We start from the raw sequence: 20,095 nt of genomic DNA, 5'->3' as shown, positions 1-20,095 counted from the left end.
CAGAAGGAAAAGGGTTTCTGCAAAGCGAGTAGAGCAGCTGCTGCCTAACAAGGGGATGCAGATGGCCTGACCCTGGGCAGTTGTCACCAGGCAGGAGGGTTTTGCCAAGAAGCGTCAGCTTTATTCCCTCCCTCTGAAGTGGTGACCATTCTTCTCACTCTGCAGCAAGCTGATTCAAGAGAACAGTTTGGCTAGGGGAGGAGACACTGAGGCACAAGCCCAGGCAAATAAAATCGAGATGCATCAATGTGCAAAATCATTTACTGATAGGGCCTAGCCCTCGTTCTCTCTAGCACAGCATGGGTGTTAAATTGTTCATGTCAGAGCCTGACTGGTTTGCTCATCACCTTACCCTTTTGTCTTGGCCAACCAGTGTGGGGAAGACATAATGTTTCATATATTTGGGTCAGTTGTAGAGTGGATTTGATGTATATGAGTGGAGTGGGATAGCATGATTGCCCACTTTGGTGGGTACATGCATCATTACTGTTAGTAGCTTGAGAAAAATGGCAGAAGAGCTGACAGGCTTTTGCAGGGGGGTGTCCACAGTGACATTGTCCCATGAAAATGCTCTGTCATGGGGCACATTCTGTATCCTGTTTGATTGATAAATATACAGTGATGCTCCAGAGCTGTCAGATCAGCCATCTTGATTTTCTCAAACACTCTGGTCAATCATATGTTCTTTTAAATCATTAAAAGGTTTAGTACGAATGGGGTTTGTTTGGTTTGTTCTGTTTTTTGTTCCCAGGACTCTCATAAGCTGCAGTATTTAAATTATCTGCCAATGCCAGGACAAAAGAACTATCCACGTAACCAATACTTGCTGAAGAGAGAGGCGCTCAGACTTGTTTCTGGAACAAAGTTGGCATGCGGTTGATCTCAGACAGGGTCTACTCAGCGTGGCTGACTGCTAAAGTGCTGCTATATCAGAAGATGACTTTTATCTTTCATGAACAGTTAACATTTTTAAACCTTCCCATCCCTTTCCTCCCTTGCCCCCCTCTTCTTGTTCACTCCTCTTCCCTTTTCCCTGTTTGGTTCCCCTCCAAACCCAGTCACAGATGTCCTATGAATATATTTAAGTTGTTGCCAGAATGTGTTGCTTTGCTGTTAAGCAGAAGACTTATAGCCACAGTGCACCCTGCTGAGAGAGTCACTTCAGGGTGGGAGGGAGGGTGGGTGGGAAGGAGACTGCTACTCTCAGACTGAAATCAATATCCATTGCTAGGCCTTTGAAAAAGCATTCAGCTCTGAAGAGCAACAGAAGCACTTATAACAGCCAGATCAGCACCCCGCCCCCAACTTCCCTGCGGCTTTTGGCTGTTCTGACTGCAGACCTATTTTTTGTGGAGAGAAGACCCTTGAAATTTGACTACTATGAGCCAAATCCATCTCTTTCCTCTCCTGCCTGCTCTGCTAACCCTTTGGAAGCTGGATGTGTATTGTAGTCTCCCTTAACATCTGCTTGGCTGGGGAATGCTAGTCAATGAAAAGTTAAACTCTCTTCTGCCAGAGTCCCAAGCATGATGGACTGGGGCTGAGATCCTGTCCACCCCAGCCCCGGGCAAAACGTTGGCCCTGGGCGGTATTTCACTAGCAAAGGGATTGTCTGTACCATCTTCCTCCTGCTGTTCTCCCTGTAGACAATGTGTTGCTGATGGCTTACGAATCATTCTGTAAATTAGAGGCTGGGGTGAGGAGGAAAGCTGGACATTGCTCCTTTCTTTCCATTCCTTCTCCCTTCAGAGAGGCTGTAGCTGAGTGCTGGAAGAGGGAGCTGCTAAAAACCTTGTGGAGCTCTCAAGATCGAGCCACTCTAGAGTGGAGACACTACACAAACACTCTGGCCATGACAATAAGATTTTGCTCACATGAGCACCAGTGGGGCACAGTCCCCTGGTGATGGCAGATGGGTAAAATGAGTACGGCCATGAGTACAGTCAGTACAGTTAGCAGTAGCTCCAGGCCAGTTCTGCAGCATTTCTGGGGCTGGCCTTGCTAGAAAGCCTTCGGAGGGAGAGCCTTTGGTGTGCTTCTCTAACCTACGTGCATGCTGCATTGCGGTTTAGGGACACAGGCTGATTAGTCCCGTTGCTGATAGCTGAGCTGGATCTTTCCTTTCTAGCTGAGGCTTTTGCAAATTGTCATTGTTTAGAAGAGAAAAGTAGCCCTGAAGAGGAGGGACATGAGAAACAATTCTGCATGTCTCTGAACTAGACAGAGAGGTCTGGGGGAAAACAGCTTCTTTTACAGAGCTGCAAGGAATTGCAGCAGGCCTGCATTTGGATCAGGAAAGACTGTGTAAAGCAGTCCCTGGCCATTCCAGGTTTGGGCCCAGATCTTCCACTGTAGGTCTTGAATAACCCCCACTGCCTTAGGGGGGAGTTGCTCCAATCCCACAGTAGGAAATTGGGGCCCTTCGTCTCCGGGCTAGAGGGATTTTAAACAGGCTTTGTTTAAGCCCTTTAAACTTGGAACTTGGCAGATGGGAAATTTTTTTAAGCTATTGTCATCAACTTCACTTTGCTGTGGAAGCAGTTGCATTGTTTCTAATTGCTTGGGATGCGCTTTTTCCACCAATGAAATTTTGCAAGGAGCTGGGCCAAGAGTCCCCAAAGAGCAGTCCAGAGGGCTTAAATCATTTTGGTGACAGCTAAGACAGACAAGAAGGCGACGGAGTTATGGAGGAAGGGAAAGCTGGTGCTTGGGGAATACCTAGTGCAGTTCCCGAAGCATGTGGGCAGCAGTGCTGAGCACTCAGCTCCCTGTATTTTCATTGAGCCTAGAGACTACATCAGTTCTAAAGAGTGTCTCGGAGCGTGTGGTGACACTCCTGTTTTCTGTTTGAATTATTACTGTAGAAGAGTCAAACAGGTTAACAACTCGACTCTGTTCAGGTAACACTGACAGTGTGACTTACCTCTGCAGAGTCATAAAAGTTCTGAGTCACAATAGTAAGTTCATCCACAACTAATTTTGGCACTACTTTTAAGTCTAGGAAGGCTGTTTTGGATTTCAAGGCAGCTCTACCTATCAGGCATACTGCAGTCCCAAAGCCAAAGTGGCAAGGGAGCAGAGAGAATCAACGTTTACATCCCAAACTTTGCTGAGTTGAAGTTCTGAGTCTTATTCTTAATGTTATTTGAACACTGTTCCTCTAAGTTCAGTTATTACAAGTTCTGCAGCATGGTTGCATATCAGCAGGGGTTTATATGACCTTGGCTGCAGATTTAGTAGTTATTTTCCTCAGTTTGGTCATCCTCTGTCTTTTACATTTAGATTATTGTAGAAAACAATGATCTGTTACTCCAGCCTCTGAAGGCTGCAGAACTTCCTAATATTTTAATTGCATCTTTGTGGGCAATACCTGCAAGGATGGATTTTATTTTGCTAGTTGAGAGAATTTGGGAGAACCAGAAGACTGGCTGGCCAAACACAGAGGCAACACCATTGCAGATTGGCCTTGGTTGTCATAGCCCTGCTGCTCCATGCTGCTATTCTGTAACTTCTAAGCACTGCTGGGTCTTCAAGTGGTACCGTAGTTTGAACTCTGCTGTATAGAGCTGTTTAAGGTACAGTTAGTGAGCAACAGCTGAAACCCATTTTTGGCACATGGCAAGAGTGGTGTCTTACCCTCAAGAAGGGACTGTGTCTGGGTACTTCATACAGAACCGCAGGAGGGCGAGGATTCCTACCCCACTCCCCGAGTTGTACAAATTTTCTGATAGCTAAGAAGGAAACTGAAGTTAACTGATCTAACTTGAACTTGAAGCTGCCACAGCCTGACATTTGGTGGTGTTTATTGTGCACCCAGGGAGGAGCAATCTGGTAAGTAGATCTCCCAGTGTCAGAAGAAAGTGGCTTTTTCAAACTTCCCCCCCTTAAGATATGTGTGTGTGTGTGAGTGTGCAAGAGTGCATGTGAGAGAGAGGTTTCAGCATGAACTGGATGGATAATCCCTCAGCCAGGTTGGAGCTAGGAACTGAACGTGTCTGCTGAAAGGAGATAAAAAAGGGCTGGAAGTGTCTGTGGGCTTTAAGTGTTGCACATCGCAATGAAATGAAATACCTCTGCTGCGTAGAGATCGGCACTTCTCCCACAAGTAGGAAGCTCACACTAGCCTTCCTCCTTGGACTATGGGATGGAAAGTACTGGAAGTGTGGGACATTCAGAGCAGGACAATCTGTTATGGCTACACCGTCTCCTGCTTGTGACTCCTTTGCAATAGGGCACAGTTTTGCTGCAAATATTTCTCATCCTCAGAGGAATACAGCTTGCTTTAAAATATGCAGATAGAAAATGGCATGAAGGAATTTGCAGCGAGAAAACTTCTGCAGCTGTCTCCTCTGGAGCAGCTCCCTCTGCTCCCTGTTAACGTTCAGGGACAGACACATCCGCTGTCGGAACAGACAGATTCAGGTGACAAGTTGAGAAGTTTATGATCATCGGAAACATTGAAATGCTTTACACTTGTTTCTAAACTGGAAGCTGACTTGGACCACCATGCTCTACCTACCTGCCACCTGCTCCTGCTCCAAAGGATCCTTTTTTCTTTTTCTTAATTTTTTTTTTGAACACTGAAAAAGCTGGAGAGTATCATGTGCATTTCTCCACTCCCAGGTATGTGTTTCCTGCCCCTGCCACATGTTCCTTTCTCAGGCTGAGCAGAGCTCCAGGCTTGGTTCTGAGTTTTTTGGCATCCCGGCTCTGATGGGAAGCACATCTCCAGGTTGGGCTTTTTGCCTAACTTTGTTAGCTTCCTTTAACACCATTTTAGATCTGCCTTTTGTGGCTGATGATTCCTAAATTCGCTTGGGGGGAGGAATATTTGTGTTTGATAAATCACAAATACTAGCAGCTCTTCCTAGCTAGAGAAGCGGATGAGAAGGAGCAGCCACCTTTCCTACTGCAGGCTTGCTCTTAATTGTGGGAGGAAAAGGAGGAGATAACCCAAGTGGTTGAAAGCTAGGAGGGGGTACAGGGATGGAGATGGATCTCTACAGAAGTGGGGACAATACTGAAAATAGATCTCTTAGCTTGTGTAGTTGGCTCAGAAGAATAGAGGTTTTCTATGAGAACATCAAAAGTCATCAGGAGGTAACCAAGTAAGGCCTCCAACTGTTGAACTTGTCAGTTGATGCCCTTTTTAGGTTGTGCTGGGGGCATGAGGAGAAAGGGATGGTCTAAACTATACTTGCCAAGGGAAGAATGAACTTTGCCAGGGTCTCCAAGCGGCATGCATGATGCATCTGACATGCTGAGCCTTGCCTTGCTGTTGTTCCCCCCGAAGCAATAAGTAGCAGCTTCCCAGAAGGAGGGGGAACAGCAAGTGACCCAGCTGTCCCCAGAGGAGATCTCCATATGAAATCCCTCCATCCTCCTGCCGGCAAATCCCTACTGGGTTCATTGGCATGAGGGGGCCACAGTCTTTCTGTCCCCACTTTGAATTCAGAGACGCACAGAAGCAGCAGGTCCCTTGGGTGCGTTCCTTCTCCACAACACCAGCAGCAGGTTGAGAGGAATGGCTGCCTGCTGAGGCTGAGCATTTGGCTTCCCCTCCTTTCCCCCTCACCCCATTTTGCTGGTTTTTTTTTTTAAATGAGGTGTATAGCCAAACTACTGGCAAATTCCTAAAGCATCTCTTCTAGGGTGAGCCTTGGCACACTGCCAGAATAAATCATCCTTTGTCTTGTCAGAAAACTCTTCCCGTGACTTTGTGCTTGTTCCCAAAGACCGCTGGGCTTCCACATTTGTTGTCCAGCAGATATCCCATGGGAATTGGCAACACTGTTTAATCCTTAGCGATGTTAAGCTGATATTCTCAAAATCAGAGGGATGCTGATATACATGGATGTACAACAAGCCCTTTAGATATTGTATCCAACTCCTAAATAGGTCCCTTTTTTCAATAGCCTGTCACCCTAAAAGATACCCTGATTTCTGCTCAAGCAGGAGCCAAGTGCAGCTGTGGCCAGAAGATCAGCATGAAATACCAGTCTTCATTACAGAGCAGCTCTGCTCGTACCTGTGTGTTGAATAACAATTTGTTGCCTTTACAGGCAAAGTGTTTTAATCTGCTGGCACTCCAGCACTGGTTTACGTCTGAGCGAAGCTCCACGTACAGGAAGAAGGCAGGCCAGCCTGTCCCAGGCTATTTGCAGTGGCTTTTACAAGGAGCTAGCTGTGAGAATTTTTTGGCAATTCAATGTGAAGATCTGGAGCTGCTTTTGAGCATAAAACTTTGCTTTCAGCTACTTTGTCTTTATCATGTGAGGCATTGCAGGGCGCAGCCTAGCCACGATTTTAGCATGGCAGAAAAATAATGTGGACCTCAACAAAGTGTAACAGATCCCATTTCTCCCAGTCATTTTACATCACTACGTTTAGGAGAGCTGCATGCCTGCCAGGCCAGCCTATGCTGCATCACTCCTGCCTGCTCAGGCTGAGGTGGGTGTGGAAAGTGGGAGAGGTGAGAAAGAACATGGTTTCTCCAGAGTTTTCTGTTTGTTACTCTGCTATATTTGTTATCTGGATTCTTAAGTAATGAGTGCTTTGAATTTTGTGATTATGTTACGGTGATGTGTAGTTAATGTACTAATGTTCACTTGAGCTAGGATCATGGTAACTGTGTTTGGTTTTGTTTTTTTTTTTTAACTGTTCAGAAAATAACTTAAATACAAATACAAAGATTAAGCTGTGAATCTCTCCTGTTTTCCTTTTGGGGTGAAGGGCACTGTCAAAATATCAAGCCTGTATCTTCCTCAAGCCCCATGTATGTGAGTCACGCTTCTGCTCCATGTGCACTCTACATGACATTTGCAGCGTGAACACCTGGAAGCGCTGCGGCCATAAGATGGACAGCTTTGCCCCACGGCCTGGGTCGATGCAGCTTCACAGGACACACGGAGTCTGCGGTAGCCAGTCCCACCTCAGAGCTGCTGCTCATTGATGAATGCAGCATAAAAGACTGCTCTGGCAGTCGGAAAAAACACTTATTCCTAAAACCACAGCATACTTTTTAATTAACAAACTCTCCATTCATAGCTGATGGCCTCTGGCTGGGGCAAATGAGTCCGCCCTGTAAGCCAGAGAATGGATGTGGCTGACACAGAAGAGCCAGAGCCATCCTGCCCATTAAAAAAGTCAGGGGGAGAAGCTATAAAGACTTTGTGTTTTTCTGGGTACTGTTGCAAGATCCTGGTAGGAGAAGCAGAAATTTGTTTTATAAGCTAATCAGAATCCTGCTGTTCAATAATGAGTGAGTAATTGACATATCACAGCACCGCCACGCAGCTCCATGGCTGGGGATGCTGTCATGCTTACGGCTCGCCCGAATTTTAATGCAAGCACCCTTGCCCTCAGAATACCTTTCTCTTAAAAATGCTCCTTGGATAGCAGCCTTGGTTCATTCCGTTTTACTTAACAGCCCCTTTTAAAACAAAGCCCACCGCAGTTTTAAGATCCTGACTCCTGGGGTGGTCAGAAAACAAACAAACCCCGCGCTCCTGCCGTCTCTCTTCCCGCTGGCTCCATTCTTGGGAGCCAGTGGGGGACTGGAGATTGCAAAGGCTCCTGCTTTTCTGAAGCGCTGGGAGCAGGATTCCCGTCACTTCTAATCCCTGTCTCTCCTTGTGACAGGGTTCCCAGCAGCCACGTGCTTTGTTTGGCAAGGGTTTGGGGTTTTTTATATATATATATATATATATATTTACACCACTTCAACCTTTTCAGTTCCCTCCCTGCTCCTTCCTCCTGTCGGATAATAGATTTGGAAGAGGAATTGCAGTGGCAGGCTTCATCCATCGTTTTGGATCGGTCTATAATGCAGGATGCAGCTTGAATTAAACAACCTGTGACTGCCAGCACACATGGATGAGGCCCCTTACCTTTCGTACTCACAGTCCTGGGTCTCTGTGTGTACCCAAACAACACGCATACACCCAGTCCTACATGAAACAGGTTCTCCTTGTGCATTATTGCTAGTTGTTCCTTAGCTAGTCCTGCCCCTTCTTCTCCTTGACGTTTAAAGACGAGGATCTGAGTATGTATTCCAGATTCTAGGACTGTATTCCAGATTCTAGGACTTGGCCAGTGCTGTGCTGCAGGGCTGGAAAACTTCTCCCAGGAATTCTGGCATGACACCCAAAAACTCAAGTACTAAACAGAGTCTTTGAGAAAGAAAAGCAATCTCAATTGTAAATTTCCACTGGAAAAGAATGAACACCAGACAGCTTATCTTAAATAGATTCAGTGGTTAATTACCCTTTCTGTTTAAAAATGTGTGCCTTATTTCCACTTCAAATGAAGGAGGAAAGTAATGTTTACCATAGCTTCAAATTAACAGCATTTGATCAACTTACAGCTTTAAAATGAAATCTTCTGTTGGTTTTTTTTTATTATTATTATATTATATACACACTTTCAAGAGTATAGGAAGCTAGTTTTTGGAAAGGGGAAATTGGCCAGTTTAGACCTGCTAGGCTAGAATTAATGTAATTCTTAAAAAAAATGTTTAGGATGAATTCAGCGGTTGGGTAGTGCTGCATCGGTTTGAAGAGGGTTAGGATGGCGAGCTCTTTAGCGTGGCCGGGGAAACAAAAGCCCTGAGCAGATAGACATGCTCCAGTGCTGCCATTGATTTCTGCGGGCGAGCTGTCCCGCTGTCCTGGCAGCCCCTGGGGTATGGGCTGCGCCTGGCTCCGGCAGCGTCCTGGCCCGTTTGTTGAAAGGCCGTGTGCGGCAGAGCTCCCCCTGTGCAGTGGCAGACCTGTCAGCGCCCAGGAGGGTGTGGAAATGATTCAACGTTTTGTGGGAATAAGATGCCACTCCTGGGCTTGAGAGCCTGGTGCTCTGTCTGTATAGCTGTGCCTGCAGAAGATTTCTCTTTTCCAAGTGCTCAAGTTGCTTTACAGCCAATGCACACACTGCCCAGGACACTCCCAGGAGGAAAGCACCTGCGCTGCTGGAGGAGAAGACTAGCAGAGGAAAATGAGAACCTGCTTGTGCTAACAATCCCATGCAAATCTGACCTAACGGCCCGCAGCCACCTGAGGTCTCAGCCTGTCCCCTTTGCTGGCTGATCCTTGGCGAGTATGGCTGAGGACATCTGATGGACAGGGATGTGATGCCCTTCTAGCAAGCTCCTGGCAGTGCATGTGTGTGAGTACCAGCCGCTTTGCTTTGCCCTAAGAGAGCTCAGACACATTCATTATATCCCCAAGGGATACTCTTTGTTTCTGATCAGTGTTATCTTCCCATCCTGAGCTTTGTCTCTGAAATGCTTTGCTGACATGCACCTGGCTGGTCGGAGCAGCTAGAAATTTCCAAACCAGCAGGGAGGTTGCTGAGCTGTGGGGCTGATCTGCTGGGGACCACTGAAGTTGGATAAGGAATATGACCAGGAAAACCTGGGCTTGAAAAGGTCTCACCTGTACAGGTAAATAGCCTTCCCGCAGCTGGAGAACAGAGTCAGATGGGCTTTCCAGCGCAACAAGGCAGAGACAGCAGCCTGAGCAGTGCTTTCACTAGGGACACCACTGAGTTTCTTCTGGAGGCCACTGTGGTTTGCAGAAACTCAAGCCCCTGGTTAACATCACGCAGCTGATGTGTCCAAAACTCCCTGTCCCATGCCCAAAGCACCCTGCTGGCATTTAAAAAGGCAGATCAAGTAAGGCTTCTCCTCCAAGGGGGCAGCGAGGCAGGGAGGCTGCTGGACCGTCTCTGTTTCTGCAGTGTCAACTCCAAAAGGGCAGCGCCAGCAAACTGCTCTGACCTTTCAAGCTGTGGAGATGTCTGCGAGCGGCTCGGCCTGCTGCGCCCGTGCTGCCGCGTTCCCTCTCCTCCAGCACAGGGAAAGGGGTCAGTGGCTGCTAAGCAATGCATCTTTTTGCCTACGTTTATTTGAGCCACTTACTGCTTCCTTGTGGACTTTGTTCTAGTTTGGACTAGATGGTGCTGGGCAAACACCAAGAGGCAGCACTGAAGACCATGTCCTCTCTGAGAGATTTCTATCTCATCTTGGAAAAGGGGACAGACTCTCCCAGTGGGTCTTCCCCGCTGCCGCATTCCCCAGTCCTGCAGAAATCCTTGTACCATTTTTTTTTGCGAGTGTTTTATGTCTTTGGTGTGGGGTCCTGCATGGCTGGCTTGTTTTCCCAGCTTTCCCAGCCAAGGGGGGTGTTTTAGCCAGGGAGTCCTTGCACAGAGGCAGGGGAGGAATGGGGACGCCTGTAAATTGCGGAGATGAGCTCCCTCGCAGCACAGAGCAGTGGGTGTTTCTCACCGGCACTCGTCTCCATCTTACTGTGTGCCACTGTCACCGGGTCAGGTCACAGGAGTGTCTCCAATTAACCCAGCTCCCTGGTGACCCTTAATTGGCACCCCAGGCTTTCCTCCTCCTTCTTCACCCCCTTCCTCCCCCAGCACATGTTTCTCACCTGTACATCTGCTGCTAAACCTCTGCTCCTGGCACCCCAGCAGATGCCAGGGAACCAGTGGCAGTAACCCAGATTACCCCCTAAATCAAGGCAGTGGCCACCCCCCTGGCATGGAGCAGTGTCCTGAGGATGTCCCTGCTCGGTCCCCAGCATCAGGCGGTGTGGCGGGAGGGGGGCTGTGGCTGGGGGCTGAGCACTGGGCTTGGGGACTGGTAAGGGCTTCAGTGCAGAGGGGCTGGGAAGCTCCAGGAGGGTTTTTAGGTGGGTACTTGCTGGGATGGCTCAGGATGGGGGAGAAATGGCTGCTGCTGTTTCTTCCTCTCCCTGTGGCAGAGACCACTGGACCAGGCACATTTAACCCTCCAGGTGCTGGTCCCAGAGATGAGCCATGTACCTGGATGACCAGAGTGGGAGCATGGCTGTGGGACACGGCATGGTCTGGGCTTATCATCCTGTCCCAGGTTTGCTGCTTTGCCCTGTCTTAGCACAGGGCTTGGGGTGAACCCTGGGGGTGTTCAGGGCTGCCCCACAGCACTGCAAGTACTTTGGGCATGGCTGGTACCTGCAGGCTGCATGTCCTCCTCCTGCCGGGTCATCTCACCCATGGGCATGTGCAATAAATGGATCTTCATCCTGCTGCTCTGGGAACGAAACGGGACCATCCCCCAAAGGACCGTGTCTCCCTGCAGGTCTCCCCCCACTGTGGCACTGTCACTGAGGTCTCTGCAGCCACACGGCACACCAGCATGAAGGTAAAGGCGGTGCCCCGATCAAGACACAGAGAAACTGGGTCTGAGCAAGACATAGGAGCTCTTGAGCAGGTGCCTGCCCTGGGAAAAGCTGAACGCTGGCAGGCTGGGAAGGGATCGTGGCTGGGGGAGAGGGCACTATGCTTTCAGGGAGAGCTGGAGGCTCAAGTGGAGGGAGGAGACAGGAGCTGGAGCATCCTGTGTGGAAGGATGAGGTGCCAGGGCTCTCCCTCACCCGAGACAGCCTGGCCGGGGTTGGGCACGGCAGGCCCAGAGGTGCCCATGCCCGCAGGGCTCTCCCAGCCCTGCTCCTCTGCCCCCGTTCCCGCGGGACCCCTCCCGAGGTGGGGCCAGCCAGTCACTGCCTGTCCCTTTTAAGCCCTTGGAGCTGTTGCCAGCCGTGGCTTAGTGGGGTCCCCATCCTTTCAACTGGCTGTTCAGCAAATTAAGAGCTTGCTATTAGGCTGCTAATTAAAGGCACTTCATTAGCAGCAGGGGAGACAGCTCCTGGCCGCAGCAAAATTGGATTCCTCTGAGCTGTCGTGAGCTGAGTCTCTCCTCTCTGGGGCTGGGGGCTGTGCCCCTCTGTGTCCCGGGAAGGCAGCTGCCCTGAGCCATGGCCATGTGGGTTACCAGCCCTCCCACCAGAGTTGCAGAGGATGGGGCACATCTTCCCCACGCTTCTGACGGGGTGGGAGAGGGGCCGGGGAGTGAGGGGGGTGTTGGGTGATGCAGGGATGTTGCCCTGCTTATGGTCCCTGAGCCCACTCCCATTTGGAAGGGACGTGCAGGGGCTCTCAGTGACGGCAGAACATCACATCGGTGGTGCCGCTGTCCCCAGGCCTGGCCATGGCCCCTCAGCGGGCTGGGCAGCCCGGAGGTGCCCGCCTGCCTCTGCCCCTGCTCCCGGCGGAGGGGGGGGGAGGCCCCCAGACTCCTCCTCCGGCCGCTCAGGCGCCTCCAATGAGCCCCGGGGGCGCCCAGGCTGCCTGCCCTGCCCTGCCCTGCCTTCCCTTCCCTTCGCTTCCCTCTCCCCCTCCTTCTTTCGTCTCAAAATGGGAGAGATGAGCCAGGCCGCCGGCCCAGGGCTGCTCTCCTCCTCACCTCCTCCTCCTCCCTCCCCCCGCTCCGACTGCAGCCTCGCCCCGACGGTCGGGAAAGGGACCCCGCAGCCCGGCGGGGACGTCACTGGGGTGAGCTCCCTGCGGACTGGGGTGGCTGCCCCATCCCCGCTCCCCGTCTGCCCCACGGTGTCCCCTTCCCAGCTCCCGGCCCGACACCCCACCCCACCCCCCCCGCCTTTCCCAGCTCGGGATTCCTGATGGGATTAGCGGGAGTTTGCTGTGCGTGAGCCGGGAGCTGCTGGGTGCTACGGATCCGGCTACCGTGCTGGGGGGGCTGCGGGGACGGCTGGGCTCCGGGTGTTACGACGCGGGGCTGCTCCCGCAGGATGCAGGCTCACCTCGCACCCCGCCACAGCCCTGTCTCTGTGGGGCCGTGGGACGCTTATTGCTCCAGGGGAGATAGCTCAGCACCCAGGGGTGCCCCTGCGCCTGGGGGGTGCCCTGAGTGCCTCTTGGGTCCTGCTGGGCACCCCAGTCCCGGGGTGGGCTGGTTTCAACCCCCCCGGGCTGGGTCGGGGCTGCAGGGTGTCCCCCCGGAGCCGTCGGCTCCCTGCAGTGAGGTCCCCCCTGCAGCCACAGCAGGTGACGGGTGCTGGTGGGGGTGAGGGTTTAGGAGGTGGGTGCATGCGGCATTTTGGGAGGGCTGGGACCTGCCGTGGGGAGCTGCATCTTTCAGTGGCGCTGGGCCCAGGCAGGGAGGTATGCGTGGGGCAGCTCGCAGCAGTGCCATTTGGGTGCCCCCATCTATGGGAGGGGACGGGTGTCTCTGCCTGCCCCTTTCTGCCTGCTGTCCCCTCCCGGCCCCGGGGCAGGGGTGCCTGGGACAGGCAGCCGGGACAAGCAGCCTGAGCTGGGCCACTGCCAGGGTAAAGCCTCATGCTACAGCCACAAGACCAGCCATGGGGAAGCCGGGTCAGCTGGGCTGGGTGCTGGGCAGTGGCATGAAGCGGTGCTCAGCACAGGGCTCCGTCGCATTGGGGTCTTTGCTCTGAGCTTTGCTCTGGGCCAAGGACATCCCTACTAGAAAAGGGGCAGTGACCCAATGCAGCTCATGCCATGTGTGACCTTGGCCCCCGGCTCTGCTGGCCGGGGCTGTGCTGATCTCTCCTCCTTTCTCCCAGCACCTCACCTTCCCCCTGCTGTTGGTCACCCTCCTGGTGTCCTTTGGCTCCTCCATGCTCTATGGCTACAACCTGGCTGTGGTGAACTCACCGGCAGTGGTAAGGGACGGGCAGCATCTCTGGGAGCAGGGGAAGGGCTCTGCGTCCCTCTCTGGGAGGGCGGAGGGACTGCTACCCAGCAGCCCCACATCAAAATGCTGGCATTTCCCTTGGGCAGTCACCCATGGAGAGCAGTCCAGGGAGAGGGATGGCATGGGAGGGACATGGGAGCCTGTGTTCATGTACTCCCCCCAAACTGGTTTCCCCTGAAAGGCAGGGGCTGGGGAAAGCTTCCCACAACCTCCTTGCTCCAGCTCCAGCCCTCTCTGTGGCATCTCTAAGTTGTCCTTAAACCCCTGTGATGCTGAGGCTGGCTGAGCAACCAGACCAGCACATCCCGGTCATCCCTGGTCACGTCTTGCCCTGCATCTCCATGCTGTTAAACCCATGGCATTTTCCCTACAGGGCCTGTCTTCCCTTGTTTTCCCCTTTCTCCCAATGCATTTGGTGCCCGCATGTGTCTCTCTGCCCTGCAGCACATAAAGGCTTTCTACAACACCACGTGGGCCCGGCGGTACGGGCACGGGCTGGTCCCCGGTCCCCTGACCCTCCTCTACTCCTTGACTGTCTCCATCTTCGCCCTGGGTGGGCTGGTGGGCTCCTTGCTGGTGGGGCTGCTAGTGGAGCGGTATGGCAGGTAAGGGGGTGCCATGGGACAGGGTGGTCAAGGGATGGGGTGGGGCCGGAGGGGCTGCCCTGCTGCTTGTGCCCTGCTAGGAATGGTGCGCTGAGTCGCAGCGCTCTCCTCATCCTCCTGGCCGGCGGCTTCATGGGCTTCAGCCGGGAGCTGGGGTCCCCCGAGATGGTGATCATTGGCCGCTCCATCACGGGGCTCCACTCAGGTAGGTGCTGCTTGGGCTGCAGGGCTGTGCACGGCCCCTTCCTCATGGCTCAGTCTCCAGCCCATTCCCAGGGGGCTGGAGAAGACTTCATATTCCCCGTGGCCACAGGCTCTGCAGCGGGGCTCTCTGTGGGGTGGACAGGGCCATCTCCCTGGCCATCGGGTCCCCACTGTGGATGGTGCTGGGCATGGGAGGAAATGCACCGAGGATCTGGCTGGGCACCCTTCTCCCCACTGCCTCTTCCACCCGGTCCCTCCTGTTCCCCCCAGGTATCTGTCTCAGCGTGGTACCCCTCTACCTGGGAGAAATCGCCCCCAGGAACCTGCGGGGTTTCCTGGGCCTCATGCCCAGCTTCTTCATCTGCCTGGGGGTTTTCTTTGCACAGGTCCTGGACCTCCCAGAGCTGCTGGGCGAGGTGAGCACAATACCCCAGCCCATGCGTGCTGGACCCTGCTCTGCCCTCCCTGTGACATGTCCCATTTTGACTCCTCTCAGGACAGGTTCTGGCCCCTTTTCCTATCAGTGGTGGTCGTTCCTGCCTCCCTCCAGCTCTTGCTGCTGCACTGCTTCCCCGAGAGCCCGCGGTACCTGCTGATAGAAAGGAACGATGTCTGTGGGGCCACCAAGGGTGAGGGGGTGTCCTGGGGGAGACTGGCTCCGAGAGGTGCTGGGCACTGGTCCAGGGTCTCCTGAGACCAAGGTGCATCCTCTTAGCATCCTTCCACACCCAGACCTAACAGCCCACCATAGTCCTTATGGTTCAGCCCTTCTGTCCCGCCCAGTTGTGCCATAGCATTTCCATGGTGCCCGTCACCATGGTGTGAGGCATCTCCTTGGTTCCTATGGATGCTCAGCCCCATGGGTCAGGGAGGTCCCCTGGGGAGGCTGAGCCAGGGCAGAGCCAAGCCCCTGCCCCTGCCCTGTGCCATACCTATGAGTATCCGTCCTGCGATGGGGAGATGCGTGCCCATGATCCCCACTCTCCCCACAGCGCTGCGCCAGTTCCTGGGGACACCCGACGTGCAGGATGTGATCGAGGAGATGAAGGAGGAGCAGCAGTCGCTCTCCTCTGTGGAGATGGTCTCTGTCTGGCAGCTGCTGCGAGACCGCTCCGTCCGCTGGCAAACCCTCTCGGTGGTGGTGGTGAACGCTGGCATGCAGCTCTCAGGGATCGATGCCGTAAGCCCTGGGGGGTCCTCGCCCCGGGACCTGGCTCTGCACAAGCTGAGCTGAGACGTGGCAACTCATTTCATCAAGTGCCCCATGGCTCCGTCCCCCTGGCTCACGTTAAGTCCCCTCCTTGGCAGATCTGGTTTTACACCACCATCATCTTCGAGAACGCCGGGATCCCTGTGTCCCAGATCCCCTACACCACCGTGGGCACCGGCGCCATCGAAGTTGTCGTGGGGCTGATTGGGGTGAGTGATGGATGGACAGACGGACGCAGCCCCCCTCAGTGCCAGAGCCTTGTCTCCAACTCCCAGCATCATCAAACGGGGGGTGCTGGATGGACCCCAAATGCCGTCCATGCCACAGCACAGCCCCTTTGCTGGGGGACAGAGGGTTTGGCTGGGAAATGGGGTGGGGGGATGGGATGAGAGGGGCTCAGTTTGTAGGGTGACATATAGGAAGGGTGGGACAATTTTGGGGTAAATGGGTAGCAGGGAGGTTGGGGGGAGATGCCATGCAAGGAGCAGGTTGGGGGTGATGGAGGGGGCTAAGCGGTTCCTTCTGGCTCCCGATTTTATTGTCACTCTGTTAGCAGAGCCACATGTCCCCATCTGCCCCCCCAGCCAAGCACTGGCCTGGCCCCGGGCTAGCAGCCCCGGCCCCCCCAGCCAGGCCTCATTTAGCTGGAGAGTTAGCACTGGGCCAGGCAGATTTATGGCCCTCGTCCCATCTGCGAGTGTCACCCGGGGCCAGCCCGAGCCACCCGGCACTAAATCCGCTCCCTGACAATTAGAGAGATGGATGGGGGGTGGCTGCCCCCAGAAAACCGAGGACAAGCAGGGGGCTGCTCCCCTCTCCCCATAGCTCAACCCATGGCAGAGTGGGGCCCCATAGTCACCCCTCTGCCCCTCTGAAGGGTGCCCCCTTCTCCCCTTCTCCCCTGCCCCGGCCGTGGGGCCACCCCAGCCCCTGGCAGCCGCCTGGTGTGCAGTCGGATTGCTTGGGAGCAGCCCCACAAACGGCCCCCGATGGACATGCAGAGATTGGTTATAAAATTACAGGCATTTGTTCTGCTGTCAATACCCTGCCTGCTCCAGCCACCGCCATGCCGCCTGCCTGTGTCCTGCCTCCTCTGCCCGCTGCCCCGCAAACACCCCGTGCCCAGTCCAGCACCTCCGCTCAGCGCCAGTGCGAATGCGGCAGTGGGGCTCCCCCAGCCAGCCCCAACCCTGCACCCTAACGGGGCTCTGCGGGACCCCGCTGCTGCCCGGTGCATGCTCACCCCGGGACCCTAGAGTTCTGGCTCTTCCCATGCCCCAGCCCCAACTCTGGAGCTCTGAGCTGGGGCTGCCCCCACACCCAGATGCCACTGGGAACATCCCTCCACCTGCAGCTGGATCTGGGGTTCAGGGGGTGCCCCTGTCCTGGTGGGGAGCTCCCCACCACCCCGTCGATCTCTGCTCTCCCTCGCAGTGCTTCACCATCGAGAAGCTGGGCCGGCGGCCCCTCATCATCACTGGCTTCTGCACCATGGGCATCTGCTTGGCCGGCATCACCGTCTCCCTGCTGCTGCAGGTGGGGTCCGGCCACCGCCACCCCCCCCCAGGCCACTGACATGACTGGGGCTGGAGCATTGGGCACCTTAATGAGGGCTGGGTCTTGAAGGGATGGGTACCACCCTGGGGGAGGGAGCGTGCATGGAAATGAGAGGTGAGCCAGCTCTTTCCAAGCAATGTTTTCCCTTAAAAGATCAAGAGAAGGAAAACTCAGAGCAAAGAACAACAAAAAAAACCAAATCCACATGAGAAAAATCCTGCCACTTCTGGCTTTTCTGCAGAAATAGTTGTCCCCAGGGAGGCAGCTGTGAGATGCCGGGGGGGAGGGGTCTGCAGGGTCCTTCCTCTGCTGCCTGCTCCCGGGGGATGCTCCTGCAGCTCTGGAGACATCTCAGCATCAGGAGTCGCTGAGCTTTGCCCCACACATCCTGCATGGCCACTGTCCCTGAAGGCTGCCGCCGAGCCGAGGGGCAGGTGTGAAGCTCTGTCCCAGGAACACTGGGTGTGAAGCTTGAGGCCGCTGCCCCGGCAGCATCCCCCAGCCCCGTGTCCCCTTGCAGACCGCCCTGCCCTGGATGCGCTACGTCGTCATCGCCTGTGTGGTCGGCATCATCGCTGGCTTCTGCATGGGACCAGGTGGGTCTGGGGCCGGCGGGAGCAGGGGTTGGTGGGGCAGGAATGGGGGCCCCGCAGGAGCGGTGGGGTTTGCAGGCAGGCGGCAAGACCCGCACTCTGGCCCCTTCCCCGCAGCCAGACCCTGGTTTATCATGCTGCATCCTGTGAGCAAGATCCCACCACAAGCCCCTACAGCCCCATGCATCCCCGGGACACGCTCCACCTCCTCCTCCTCACCCCTGCTCCTGGGCCAAGCAGGGAGAAAGCCCTGACAGCCTTCCCCAGGCCCCGCCAGAGGTATCACCCGCTCCCATCACGGTGCGGGTGGTGAGCATCGTCCTGCCCTTAACCGAGCGCGGGCACGAGAGCGGGCTTGAACAGCGAGGAGTGAAACCTGGACTGGTTTACCCAGTTGATGTATTAGCAGAGCTGTTAACAGATCTATAATTCATCCTCAGCCCAGACTTTATTCACTGTAATTACATCTTTAATTAGGATTTTAATGGCTCATTGTTCACAAACAATGATGAATAGGAGTTTTAAAACAAAAAAAATATAAATCTCTATTCTGGGCGAGCTGTGAGTAAGAGTCCATCAGGGGCTCCACTCCTCCCTCACTTCTTAGCACTTTTTTTTTGTTGATATTTTCCCTTGGAGCATCTTTTATAAAAAGGTCCCAGTCAGGCCCGTCCCGGGCAGTAGGACCCCGGGCATGTCACCACGTCAAATACGGTCCCCTGCCAGATCCCCTTGTGCCCTGGGATGTGCGCTGGACCTTGGATCCTGCCCTCCAGCAAAGGGACAGTCCTGGGAGCCAGGGCTACCGGCTCAGTGACACATGGCAGGAGGGGCTGAGTCCTTCCAGGAGAAGTAGCCACAACCCATATCCAGTTTTTAGTAGCCAGGTTGGCTTGGGCAATCATCTTCAGTCATTCTGGGTTTTCTTTCACCATACATGGGAAAAGCCAGTTGGAAAATGGCACTTCTGTGTCCTGTGGGAAGTTCTGTTGCTTGGAAATGTGGTTGCTTCTTTCCTGCCTAAATCAGCCACAGCGTCCGAGCCTTTAGCTAATCGATAGAAGGAAATTTTCTAAACCGTTTTGATCAAGAGAGGCTGGGAAGGGCATTATGGAGGGCACCAGGAATACATTTCTCTATGCCTGTGGTCTATATGAGATTTAATATATCAGCATTTAGGCAAATTATTGCAAAATGAGGATCCAGATGAAATGTTCCACCTTGATATTGACTCGGTCTGAAACTTTCCAGTCAGCACCCAGCAAGGTGCAACTGTGGTATGTCAGGGGGGACATCACCCACCCACCGAGACGGATCCCAAAGGGAGACCAAGGGCAGGACACTGGTCTACCCGTCCCCACACTCCCCGTCTCCTACAGCCCTCCCAGCACCACCACTTTGACCCGTGGGTCTTGCTGGGCTCCAGCCCTTTGACCACAGGACTGAGATGGGCAGGACCTGTCGACCCCAGGGGTGCCTAAGGCAGCCTGTCCCCCATACCCTCGATATGCCCCCTCCCTCCGCAGCTGGCATCCCCTTCCTGATGACAGCTGAGCTCTTCACACAGTCGCACCGCCCGGCCGCCTACATCGTGGGGGGGTCCCTCAACTGGCTCTGCAACTTCACCATCGGCTTCATCTTCCCCTTCTTGCAGGTACCTGTCCGGAGGGGCCGTGGGAGGAGGAGGGGATAGACACGGCCCTGCTGCTCCCCAGGACAGGGTGCCAAGCCTGAGCCAGCCCAGGGAGGGGTGATAGGAGGGGACACTGCCTTGTGCCATGCCCAGCTCAGGGGTGCCTGGCTCTCTTCCCTGTCTCTGCTCTCTCGTTGTCCCCAGATGTCAGCCGGTGCCTTTTGCTACCTGTTTTTCTGCGGCATCTGCCTGTTGGTGGCCCTGTACGTCTACCTCGTCGTCCCTGAGACCAAGAACAAAACCTTCATGGAGATCAGTCACATCTTTGCCACCCGCCGCTCCTTTCTCTCCATCCCAGCCCACCTCATCGGGATGATGAAGCTCAATGGCTACGGGGCCTTGGAGAGCAGCTCCCTGGAGGGCTCGGGCTCCAGCCTGCCCTGACCTGCCCCCCGCCTCCCACTATGGGACCCCCGCCCTGGGTGGGCTGTGGGCGATGGGGTGGCGGAGGAGGCTCTCGGTGCTGGGGAGGGAAGTGAGGGCCAGTTTGCTCGGACTCGAACAGCTCTGCGTCTCCCAGGGCATCTCACCATACTGCAGCCTGTGGCCAGAATGAGCTCCGATGACAGGCCAGGGCTGCACTGACGGCTGCCCATCACCCCCATGCTGGAAGAGATACCCTCCTAGAGACAGGGGGACCTCCTGCGGCCAGGGAGTTCACATCACTCC

At 54.4% G+C, this 20,095-nt stretch overlaps 2 protein-coding genes across 7 annotated transcripts in view; both read left to right on the top strand.

The window, feature by feature from the left end:
- BTRC (beta-transducin repeat containing E3 ubiquitin protein ligase) overlaps positions 1 to 1,160 on the top strand; it is a 125,341-nt gene extending 124,181 nt beyond the window's left edge. For all 6 annotated transcript variants that reach the window (XM_076338901.1, XM_076338895.1, XM_076338900.1 and 3 more), the window contains one exon: positions 752 to 1,160. The gene's annotated coding sequence lies outside the window, so the exon portion shown is untranslated. The remainder of the gene's footprint in view (positions 1 to 751) is intronic.
- A 10,025-nt stretch (positions 1,161 to 11,185) lies between these two features.
- On the top strand, positions 11,186 to 19,810 carry LOC143160281 (solute carrier family 2, facilitated glucose transporter member 5-like). Its single transcript, XM_076338008.1, is given in 15 exon segments — positions 11,186 to 11,191; positions 11,999 to 12,082; positions 12,085 to 12,381; positions 13,434 to 13,532; positions 14,009 to 14,169; positions 14,250 to 14,374; positions 14,644 to 14,789; positions 14,870 to 15,002; positions 15,106 to 15,192; positions 15,366 to 15,553; positions 15,682 to 15,792; positions 17,018 to 17,119; positions 17,661 to 17,736; positions 19,260 to 19,387; positions 19,571 to 19,810. Coding segments are annotated over 15 exon segments (1,983 nt in total).
- The last annotated feature ends 285 nt before the right edge of the window (positions 19,811 to 20,095 follow it).

Source organism: Aptenodytes patagonicus, chromosome 5 (assembly GCF_965638725.1).
Source record: "Aptenodytes patagonicus chromosome 5, bAptPat1.pri.cur, whole genome shotgun sequence".
Taxonomy (NCBI): Eukaryota; Metazoa; Chordata; class Aves; order Sphenisciformes; family Spheniscidae; genus Aptenodytes; species Aptenodytes patagonicus.
Note: the sequence above shows the minus strand (reverse complement) of the source record. Positions and strands in the feature narration are given on the sequence as shown.